The 12324-nt window shown below is 38.7% G+C and overlaps 1 protein-coding gene across 3 annotated transcripts in view; it reads right to left on the bottom strand.

The window, feature by feature from the left end:
* The window catches only part of LYST (lysosomal trafficking regulator), a 249598-nt gene that overhangs the window by 191403 nt on the left and 45871 nt on the right, over positions 1 to 12324 (bottom strand). For all 3 annotated transcript variants that reach the window (XM_066382725.1, XM_066382706.1, XM_066382715.1), the window contains exons 5-9: positions 9306 to 10335; positions 6930 to 7091; positions 5363 to 5519; positions 2656 to 2882; positions 1696 to 1762 (exon numbers count right to left, since the gene is read on the bottom strand). In XM_066382725.1, coding sequence (XP_066238822.1) covers positions 1696 to 1762; positions 2656 to 2882; positions 5363 to 5519; positions 6930 to 7091; positions 9306 to 10335 — 1643 coding nt within the window. The remainder of the gene's footprint in view (positions 1 to 1695; positions 1763 to 2655; positions 2883 to 5362; positions 5520 to 6929; positions 7092 to 9305; positions 10336 to 12324) is intronic.

The following is a 12324-nucleotide window of genomic DNA, read 5'->3' on the forward strand; positions in this document are numbered from 1 at the left end:
ATTCTTGCTGACTTTTAATCACTGTAAAAAAAAAATAGAAGACTGGATAAAGAAGATGGGGCACATATACACCATGGTATACTATTCAGTTAGAAGAAATGATGACATCAGATCACTTACAGCAGAATGGTGGAATCTTGATAACATTATGCGGAGTGAAATAAGTGAATCAGAAAAAAACAAGAACTGCAGGATTCCATACATTGGTGGGACATAAAAACGAGACTAAGAGACATGGACAGGAGTGGGGTGGTTATGGGGGGTGGGGGGAGGGAAGGAGGGAGAGGTGGAGGGGGGAGGGGGAGGGGTACAAAGAAAACTGGATAGAGGGTAACAGAGGACGATCTCTCTTTGGGTGATGGGTATGCAACAGAACTAAATGATAAGATAACCTGGAAATGTTTTCTTTGAATATATGTACCCTGATTTATTGATGTCACCCCATTAAAATAAAAATTTATTTATAAAAAAAATATATATATATAAAGGAACAGAGTTTCTCAGAGCTAAGCTGGAAATGACTTCAGATCAAAGGGTCCACTAGCCTAGCGCTTAGTGATTATATGAGTAAATAAAATTATACTCATACATTAAATAAGTAAATGGGGGAGAAGGAAAGCTTTTCCTCAGAGTACAATTCCAATAAATAAATGTTAGAGGAACCACAGAAAAAGAAAATCACTATTTGGCCAACACCACAGTATTAACGGTTTCAGTCAAGAATCATTAATGGATGCTAAAATTAGTGGGTTAACATATGATGGAAAAATAGGCATTTACACAGTCTCAAGTTATCTCACCACAAGATGTTTACTATTATAAAGAGAAAAGAACAACTTTATAATGGAGAAACCTGGCAAGACACCACCTTAGCCAAGTGATCAAAGTCCACATCAATAATCAGACACAGATATCATGAACCCCTAGCTATGATGCACTGAGAAAGGCACAACATCACTTCCGGGATGTCTGCTAAAAATGCTGAACTTGAATTAATCATGAGCCTGGCCTGTGGTGGCACAGTGGATAAAGCATCGACCTGGAACACTGAGGTTGCCAGTTCAAAAACCTGGGCTTGCCTGGTCAAGGCACATACGAGAAGCAATCAATCAATGAACAACTAAAGTGGGGCAACTATGAGTTGATACTTTTCATTCCCCACACCCCCCCTCTCCTCTTTCTGTAAAATCAATAAATTAAAAAATAAAGGAATCACAAGGAAGCATCTGACAAACTTAAGTTAACATTTTCTGTATGTCAGCCTTCATTTGCCAACTAAAATTTAGGAGTTTTTTTCAGCTAAAACGTAGGTTTCTGTTTATTATATAAAGTTGAAACACCTTATCTGTTCATTAAGTTCTCAGCTGTCTGTGAAAGTACAAAGTGGACACAGGACCCAATCACTCTCAAAGCAATCTGCACAGTGTGCACACTTGTCCTGATTCTCACACGGCCTCTGTGTATACGACCCTGAACAACTCACACAGTCCTAGGGAATCTAGACTTTCTCTGTGAGGTCAAGATGCCTGTGTTAGTCTATGCATTGGGTGGGGCTGAGGAACAAAAGAGATGATGCTAAAGCTACTGTTGAAACCACAGCACACGGTTCCCATGGAAGCCTTATTATCCACCCTTCATTTCACATCACAACAAATAGTTTCAAAACTATTATTTAAAACTAACATTTTAACGCACCTTGAAAATCAGAATCAGCCTGTGTTAAAATACTCATGAACCCTCCTAAAAGGTTTTTCACAGTTCCCTGAAGATTAAAAAACAAAACATAATAAATTAAATTTCTTACCTCCTGAAAGCATGAAGCAATTGCAATGTAATAAGTTACTTGATAGTCTACTATATATACATACTTTAACTGACTAAAAAAAGCTATGTGCAGAATTACATGTAATTTTCATTTTACTTTTCATACTGCTTTTGTGTTCTAATTTTTCAAAACAATGACCATATATTAAAATTAGATGCCATTTAAAAAATATTACCCATTCTCAGAAATATACTAGGAGTCATTATTAGTTAGCCAATGGCATTGTTAATTTTTTTATACTACTTTAGAGAACTATGTAATTAGAAGATTTTTAGAATACCACTTATAGCTAAAAAACATCTATCTAAGGCAGGGGTCTCAAACTCGTGGCCCGCGGGCCGCATGCAACCCGCTGAACAACTTTGTGCGGCCCGCAGACTAATCCACGAAGTTCAAAATATTTTGGATAAAATTAAGTAACCCTAGGGGCCTACTTGTATTTTTCATTTCTCTAGCATCCTAGCTAGATATTAGCTTAGTTAACAGCAGTTGTGATGCGAACTACAGTTTCTGGTCGTTTTGTGACACTGAATAAACTGCATGTACGATTGTGCTTGTTGTACTGATTTTTTTTTGTTTTCAACTGCAGTGAGAAAAGTGTTGCGTAACAGTTGCCTTTTGTAGACCTAGTGCAGCCCGCCGAACGGCTGTGATCTTGCTCTGCGGCCCACATGCTGAGTTGAGTTTGAGACCCCTGATCTAAGGGATTATAAAAGATAAGTAATCATCTCAAATAATTTTCAAACAAGTCAGGTTATAAATAAAGAGGTGAATAATTGGGGCATCGGTGGGATAAATATTGATCTCATTTAAGTAAATACATCTTTTACCTGTTGCATGAGTAGAAAAATATTCTTTTCTTTATGCCTGATGATTTTCAAAAAACTCTCAAATACATGAGCAAGCACATCCAGTTTGGCTTTACTAGTAGAAAGGAGATTTAGTTCCAGCAAACAGATCTCAGGATATAGTATTTCCCCCTGAGGAGGGTGTTTGAGTAGGTCACCTGGACTGCCTGATGCAAGGAAACCTTTAGCTTCAGGCTCCACGTCTCCCCCTGAAAGGGGGCAAGAAAAGATTATTTTTGTTCCCCAAACACTGAATGAATATTTCTATTCTCATTCATTATTTGAAAGTACTAGTGGCAAAAGTGCTATTTATAAGAAAAGGAACCTTTTCTTATGACATGGTGTGATTACAATAAATATCCTGAATAATGAAGTCTTAGGAATATTTTGAGGATGAATGGTCTTCAAAGTAATTTGAATCTTCAACAGAACTACAAATAATATCAACATCAAGTTTTATAAACCTGAGATAGATTTAACACGTTTCTCTTACACACTGGGAAAAGAATTTATGCCAAACTTTTTTATTCCAAAACACCTAAATCACAAGGTAGTTCATTTGCCTACTCATATCTCTATGAAAACGATAGGCTTGGCTGGGTTGGTTAAATTCTACACTTTGTCTCTTCATAAGTAAGAAACATACACTGTCTTACAAAATATTACATTTTGGAAAATTAACTTATATGCTCTTAAAGGAGACTGCTCTGCTCTTAAAAAGTGTTCATACAGTTAAGAAATTTATAAATTTCGGCCCTGGCCGGTTGGCTCAGCGGTAGAGCTTCGGCCTGGCGTGCGGGGGTCCCGGGTTCGATTCCCAGCCAGGGCACATAGGAGAAGCGCCCATTTGCTTCTCCACCCCCCCCCCTCCTTCCTCTCTGTCTCTCTCTTCCCCTTCTGCAGCTAAGGCTCCATTGGAGCAAGGATGGCCCAGGCGCTGGGGATGGCTCCTTGGCCTCTGCCCCAGGCGCTCGAGTGGCTCTGGTTGCGGCAGAGCGACGCCCCAGAGGGGCAGAGCATCGCCCCCTGGTGGGCAGAGCATCGCCCCTGGTGGGCGTGCCGGGTGGATCCCGGTCGGGCGCATGCGGGAGTCTGTCTGACTGTCTCTCCCCGTTTCCAGCTTCAGAAAAATACAAAAAAAAAAAAAAAAAAAAAGAAATTTATAAATTTCTACATAGATCAGAATCCTTTAACTTAAGAACCAGTTAGCAAACATAAAAAGGAGGAAATCCATCATTACAAAATTATGTCTGTACTCTGATAAAATCAACACCACTAGACCCATATTTTTTCAAAAGCATCTACTTGCGAGTTGAGGAGGGGGAATTGGAGGAAAGTGGCCAAAGGTGCAAACTTCCAATGGCATGATAAATAAGTACTAGGGATGAAATGTGCAACATGGTGACCACAGTCACCACTGCTGTGTGATATACAAGAAAGTTGTTAAGAGAGTAGATCTTAAGAGTTCTCAAAACAAGGAGAAATTTTTTTTCCTTTTTCTTATATCTATATGAGATGATAGATATTAAACCTATGTGGTAACCATTTCATAATACATGCAATTCCAACCGTCATACCATATATCTCAAACTTATACAGTGATGTGTGTCAATTATATCTCAATAAAACTGGAAAAAAATAGTTTAATAATCAAGTAAGCTGTATGTATATGTGTATACAGGGTGGGCAAAGTTAAGTTTACAGTTGTGAGCATGTGAGTTTATTCTTGTATTATTACTTATTGACTATTGTATTGTTTATTATTAAGCTATTTTTCCCCACTCCTTTATATACATACACATATATATATATATATATATGAATGTATATACGCACACACACATATAAATTCTTTCAGTTGGTGGCTTTTTATTTTTAGTTCTTTGCACTCTCTTTTTAGTAAACAAACAAAAAAGCACCTGCTATGGGTCCCTTAGGCCCTTTAAGTAGGACATCAGTGATTATTCCCATTCCTTGATGGGAAGATAAAACGACTTTGGGGAAGATTAGCTGTTTTAAACCTAGAGAAGACTAACAGTCCTGGGACAGTTAGAAACCAGCCTACAAAAAGATGGAACTTTCCAGAATCGCTCGGCTCCAATTAATCCATCTTTTCCATTCCACCCAAGGTTTAAGCCCTGAGACACAGGACTGGGTGCAATGTGGTTCCATCCTAAGGACAAGCTGGGCAATGGTGAACTAAGAAGAAACCTATGCTGCAGCATCCTTGGAAGTCACAAAAGATGTCTGTATTCCTTATATAACAAAGGCTGTGAAATGCTCTTCCTCTCAATGTTTGTCCGGATAGATCTTTTTTATTTAGGCCTCAATGTAAACATATTTTCAGAGAGGCCTCCTCTATTCACCCAATCACTACCACATCACCCTGTTTTATTTTTTCATACTGTGTATATCTGCTACCTACTGTCTTTTTCACTAGACTATATATGAAAGCAGGGACCTCCTCTCTCCTGTATTCTTAGGTCAGTGTCTGTGATTAAGTCTGCTTAGTGTTTTCAATCGCAGATGCAACTGCCAGGATTCATTGTGATGATCCAATAAAATGATGGTGCAAATCACATCTTAAACTGTAAAGCAATACAAATTCTAAAGCGGTATTATTATGAACCATTTGCTAATTAATAATCTGACTTGCAAATTGAATCACAAGTAGTCTGTGATATTTTACCATCATCCCAAGTTTCACTGTCCTCAGGATTGCTTTCACTATCTGCTTCATAACCTTCTTCTTCAGCCAAAAGTATCAAACTGCAACACTGAGCATCCTCAGCTTCTTCTGAAAAATCTCCAGGTTGGGATAACAATTCCTCTTCAGATGGATGACGCTATAAAATTGGTACAGTTAAAAGACAAACCTTATTACATTTGCTAATTTTCAGTCATATAATATTTATTATGCAAATGTCATTTTAAGTACAGCTTCAGTATTTTCTTTAAGAAAAAAATCTTATGAATTGATATATATCATTATAAATTATGGAATTCGTGCAGTAAAATTTTGTAGAATCTGTCAGACTATGTGATTAAGACCTTAAAAATGGGTGAGAGGTATTGCTAACAGATTAAGCTAGAGGTTATTTCAGTTTTACTGAAAAATAAGTCTAAGGAATTACATTCTAATTACATAATGGAAATGACTAAAACCACAATGAGATGGAATTATACTTCTTACAACTTAATGCTGGTAAATATGTATTATTTTTACACATTTGTTCATGGAAAAAGATTTTTCCACAGGACTTTAATATGTTTTGTAATTAAATAACCAGAGAGGACATAAAAATTTTTCAAGGGGATTAATATCAATAGTTCAGAATGCAATTCTCTCTATATAAACATCTCAGAAGTCAAGGGTTTCAGCATTAACTTCCTGTGCAAAATCGTGCAGCATGAAGATTTCCTCTTCTTATAAAAATCTACAAATATCTCACTTTAGAAAACATTTTCACCTAAAGAAGCTCAGAGTACCTTATCATTGCAACATTAATAAAAGGTAGGATACAGTAGGTATTTTAACATTTCCCAGGTAACTGACTGATTCAGTAATACGATGATGGCATCAGTAGCTATTCCAGTAAGTTTTAAAGTTATGACAAACAGAAACATAAAATATTATGGTAGAAGATGATCAAATGCCATTTATATGGCTACACTAAGGAATTAAAAGTTATATAAAGATGAAGGGCAGGGAGCAATTAATTAAAGGGAAAATAAACATGAAAGGAAAGGGAAATGGACTAAATATGCATCATGGTTTCAGAAAAAAAATCAAAATAGTTCTTATGGAAAAAATTAACATAAACAACTAAAAACTATGATTGTTATGTTCTATGCAAGTACTAGTCATTTTTATGTGGAGTGATTTAAAATTAAAGTGAGTACAGTATTCTGGAGATATCAGCTGTACCAATATAGATAAGATACCTGAGTCATTACCATCTCTGAATTAATTATCATTAATAAACTACGAGTTATTATATGTAAGACATCAAATCAAATAATATAGTCTGTCTTATGGAAGTAATTCTCAGTAAATTTCCTTAAGAGATGAAGAAAAGCATGTTACTATGCTCTCCTGTTTAAGACAGGCACTGAACCAGTGCTGTGCAGCCCTGCTGTTGGAACTCAGCAGGTCCTGGCCCACATGTTCTAACCACAATCATCCATAAAGTCCCACCCACACACTTCTGCTTCCACTAGCCATACTCAGAGAGCAAACTGTGTGTGATTCATACCTTTTCAGTCATAGCATCGCTGTGTTCAAATTCTGCTGAGTGATTCCCCAGTGCAACTCGGAGGAGAGCATCGAATAAAGGCTTTGCCAATTCTGTTTCAATCACCTTTGACTGGGAAAGATGGTCCCTCATTTCAAACAATATATTTTCCACAGACAAGTTCTAAGGTAAAATGGGAGAGACTAAAAGTATTAATAAAGTGCTTTAAAAAAAAATGAAATACAGGTGATAAGTCAATATTAAATCAGTAGAAATCCAGTCCACTATCTGTAGTTGATATGAAAGTAAATGACTGTATGAATACCTAACATCCAACTGTTATAATTAATGACATTCTTATTTGTCAAATGCCTTACTTACCTTATTTGGTTTTGAATTTCAATGTATCATAAATTATAGCACAAACAACTAATCAACTTAAAATTTCACAGTTTTGATTAACCATCTTTAGATTTTACAAATTCCTAAAGACTCTAAGAAGCACTACAGTGTGTCCCCAAAGTCATGGTGCACTTTTGACCGGTCACAGGAAAGCAACAAAAGACGATAGAAATGAGAAATCTGCACCAAATAAAAGGAAAACCCTTCCAATTTCTGTAGGATGATGTGGCAGCATGTGCGCATGTGCAGATGATGACGTAACACCATGTATACAGCGGAGCAGCCCAAGACAATGCCAGTCGAGATGTGGATGGTACAGAGGAAAGTTCAGTGTGTTCTGTGGCTCACTAAATTCGAATCCATGACCAAAGTGCAACGTGAATATTGGCGTGTTTATAACGAAGCGTCACCACATAGGAATAACATTAGTTGGTGGGATAAGCAGTTGAAGGAAACCGGCAGTTTGGTGGAGAAACCCCGTTCTGGTAGGCCATCAGTCAGTGACGAGTCTGTAGAGGCTATACAGGATAGCTACCTACGGAGCCCTAAAAAATCTGTGCATGAGCCCATATCGAACTGCACTGAAACTGGGAGAGTTTTCCTTTTATTTGGTGCAGATTTCATATTTCTATCGTATTTTGTTGCTTTCCTGTGACCAGTCAAAAGTGCACCATGACTTTACGGACAGACTGTATATTCTCACATTTTGTCCCCCCCTTTTTACTCCTATACTTGAAGGGAACTCTGGCTGCCTGCCTGTGTCCTGATATTAGGTGATGAGGCCATGAACATGGATAAGAAGCTGATGTCTACCTTAAGGAATTTTCAATCCCATGTGAGACACAAATACAGACAGGATATGATGATGACCATACTAAAGCTATAAACAAAGTTCTCTGAGAACAGAGAGAGAAGGTGCCCAAGAGAACTGTCAATGATGTCCCGAGGTGGGGGTTGTATGAAACAAACAATGGAGAGCTCAGAGGAGACAGCAGGCAAACAAACCGAGGGAGAAGACATGCTAGGCAGAGGAACATGCACAGAGTACAGAATATGACAAAGAAGGGCATCTGTAGAAGAGGTCAGTTCAAGGTGGCTTGATGCACCTGGTGAAGGATGGCAAGAAGTGAGGCTAAAACAAGGAAGAGGAAGCAAGTGTGGATTTTAACTGTGAGTCATGTGGGGCATCAAGATATTTAAACAGGAGGCAACATGGAGGGAGCAGGAGAGCCTGTTGCCTGACAGCATAGTGAGGGTGGGCTATAAGGAAGAAGGGAATTGCCACATTTGAAGGTTCCTTAGGTAAAGGGCCTGCAACTGGGGGTTCCTTTATTTGAGAAGTGCTGGCAGAAGAAACGTGTAAGGATATGAGGAAAGCAGCATATGCCAGAAAAGATTCCAGGCAAATGTGGTATCAGAATAAATATCCAGGCCCCACCTAATACCAGGGGAAGCCCTGAAGCCTGAATTGTCCCACAGAAGTTGTCCCCACCACTAGAGCCATATCCACCTGTCAATGGTGAAGACCCCCCCCCCCAGGCATCTTGGATGGGGCACCTCTCCTCAGAAGACAGGTGTAGGTGTGAGTTCCCAACAGCTGATACCCGCAGCAGATGGCAGATGGGGCATCAGCTTGGGAAGGGGATGTGGGCAGGACACCCAATAGCATTACACCAAGACCATAAAGCATGAACTCTGAAAGACAATATCCATTATTACTCAGCTCACATTTACTGCATATCTAATGCCTTTTAGGCCTGGTAACTTGGTCCTTTGTGGGTTTTGTGTTCCAAACTAAACTGTAAGCTCATGATGGCAAGAACTGGGTCATGTGCCCACGAGCATGAGTCCTCCAAATACGTGGGGCTGTGGCACTGAGCATACAGTGTTTCTTGAAACTAAGAATCTTTGGAAAAACAAAACAACAAAAGTATTATGATAGAACTTTAAAAAAAGACACATTACACAAGAGATGCACAAAGGATGAGCTATTACCTGGTCAGGTGCTTCAAATTCCATCCTGTGCTGACTCGCTCTGCTGCTATGAAGACAAAGGGCCAGAAGAGCTTCCAGAAGCCGTATGCCCTGAAGGGAGGCCTCACTGTCCCAACTGGTGAGAACCTTTGCTTCCTTAGGAGCAGCTTCTGCAGCTGACATCTGACCCCTGTTTATCAAAGAAACGTGCTCTGACTCTAACTGACTTAAACTGTCAGCACTCTGCTTCAGATGACCCAGTGCTGGTGGTGTGGGTTGCCTTTCCACAGTCAAAGACAATGAGTTTTCTTTCCCAGTGATCTCAGAGGGAGAAGATCTGATTAAACTTTGGTTCTCATTCACATTTATATCTCCTTCCTTTTTTCCTTGCTCCTCTTGATGATTTCTGAACAGGTTCTGTATGATCATAAATATCAATTTATAGCACACTCGGAAACCAGCCAGCCTGTAAAACTGTTTCTGGAAAACTGGACTCAGCATGTAGATCCAAAGACACATTGACCAGATATCTGCTGCTTGGTGCATGTGTTCAGGGGCAGGCAAGACAAGGCTCTCGAGAGGTATGCACGGCAGCACGTGGTGCAGGGGCTCGCTTGCTGTGCTGTCATAGCCAGAAGTGTCTTCTGAGTCATTGGCGGACAACCCATCAGAGTCGGCTTCTTTACTTACACACAAGAATGCCACACAGAGGAAGAGGTTTATCGTGTTGATGTGGACATCCTGGTTAACAGGCTTCTGTTTCTTTGGGTAGGCTTCTCTGAGGCTGGCATAAAACTTGCTGAGACTCTGAGGAGACTCTGGAAATGCCTGCTGGTTATGAAAAGTGGTTCCTGCACCTAAAGATGACAGCGCCTTCTGTTCAGTGTCCATCCTGTCAGTACCTGAGGATGAAGAGTCTTTCTGTTGCTCCCCGAGGTTGATTATCAGAGTTTCAAATGCTTTTAGGGAATGACCTCGAATACCATCTAAGTAATTTAATTCAATTATTTGACTTACTCCATTACAACTTAAAAACAAATCTCTTATTACCCTGTGAGACAAAAAAAAAACAAAAAAAAACATACAAGAGGTTTTACATCTAGAAAGATCACTTATAAATAAGTACATATACTATTTAAATATATCATAGATGCATGTGGCATACACCAAAGAAACTCTAATTTAATCAATCACCTGGCTTAAGTTCTTAGTTAGCTATGACCAGGATCACAAGTTACTTTCTAATGACTTTCACATCTCTCTTCAAACCCTGCATATATGACTTCAGCATTTAGCAAGGACAAATTCCACGCATGCCAAGTTAAATGAAGCAATTCAGGGAAGAATATTTTTCTCCAAAAAAACAGATTATATATAGATTCTAAGTGCTACTACCACATTTCCAATGGACACTCTGAAAGCAGACAGGTATTTGTGTGTCTTTTTGTTCATCTGCCCATGTTACACTAAGGACTCTTCGCTTGTTTTAAATTTGCACCTCAGAAAGGGAAAGAACCCAACTACAGATCTGTAGATGTTTGGCTCTAAGTTGAGATTCAGGGGCCTGAATCACTGGAATTCTCATAAAAATTTTAATACAAGTCAGGTTAGCAAAGACTCAGGTTGTCCACAAATATGCCAATGAGTTACAAACTTTCCTTTTTTTATTAATTATTTTTATTTATTCATTCATTTTAGAGAAGAGAGAGAGAGAGAAGGGGGAGAGGAGCAGGAAGCATCAACTCCCATATGAGCCTTGACCAGGCAAGGCCTGGGTTTCGAACCGGTGACCTCAGCGTTCCAGGTCGACGCTTGATCCACTGCGCCACCGCAGGTCAGGCCGAGTTACAAACTTTCAAATCAAGTCAGTTCTACTGAAACAATGTCAGAATTTAAAAAATTATTGTAAAGATAATAGTGATACATAGGTTATATTTTATTGTTAAGTTTTAAAAATGGTATATGCATTAATTTGAAAGGCCAGGCTATCTATCAGAAGCAAGCTTTACTTAGAAAGTTATTATTATTATTTATTAAGTGAGGGGTGGGGAGGCAGAGCAATAGACTCCCACATGCACCCTGACCAGGAACCACTTGGCAAGCCCTCTACTGGGCAATGTTCTGCCCATCTGAAGCCACTGCTCCATTGCTTGGCAACTGAGCTATTTTAACGCCTGAAATGAGGCCATGGAGCCATCCTAAGCACCTGGGGCCAACTTGCTCAAACTGAGTCATGGCTGTGGGAGGAGAAGAAAAAAAGAGAGAGAGAGGAAGAGAGAGAAGCAAGAGGGGGAGGGGTGGAGAAACAGATGTTTGCTTCTCCTGTGTGCCCTGACTGGGAATCAAACCCGGGACTTTTACATGCTGGGCTGACACTCCACCGCTAAGCCAAACAGTCAGGGGCATAAAATTATTTTTTAAGTATCAGACTTGACAATCACAAAATCTGAAAAACTCAGGTGAAATTCTAAGTAATTTTAATTTTTTTCTTTTTTGCTTTACTGTATTTTCTAATTTTTCTACATATATTGCTTATATAATAAATATAAACATGGCATTAAAAAATAAAAATTTCAATAAATAAGTATGATTTATGTACACACATATTTTACTCATTGGTAAATAAGTAGGCGATATTGTGAATTTTGTGTATCTTATCAATAAAACAGTATAAATATTTTCTCATGTCCCAACATGATCTTTGTAACCGTTATTTTTAACAGCTAACAATTTTCCATTGAGGAAACAGAAAATGTAATCTTGCCCTGTTACTGTAAGTGCTATGTTCAAATTCTCCCAGGTATATACTTAAAACTACTTTTTTTTTCATTGAGAAATTAAAATCATTGGCTCTGTCCTCTCCTCTATAATCACCCAGTAAAAATAAATAAATGCAAAAAAAAAATCTGACACAGGATAGGAACTTTCTTGTTGTTAAACTATAATTGCTATAATTAAATCCTATGAAAGAATAAAGGGTACAGATAAAAGCATACAATAAAAAAAAAATCTAGGCCCTGGCTGGTTGGCTCAGTGGTAG

This window comes from Saccopteryx leptura, chromosome 1 (assembly GCF_036850995.1).
Source record: "Saccopteryx leptura isolate mSacLep1 chromosome 1, mSacLep1_pri_phased_curated, whole genome shotgun sequence".
Classification (NCBI taxonomy): Eukaryota; Metazoa; Chordata; class Mammalia; order Chiroptera; family Emballonuridae; genus Saccopteryx; species Saccopteryx leptura.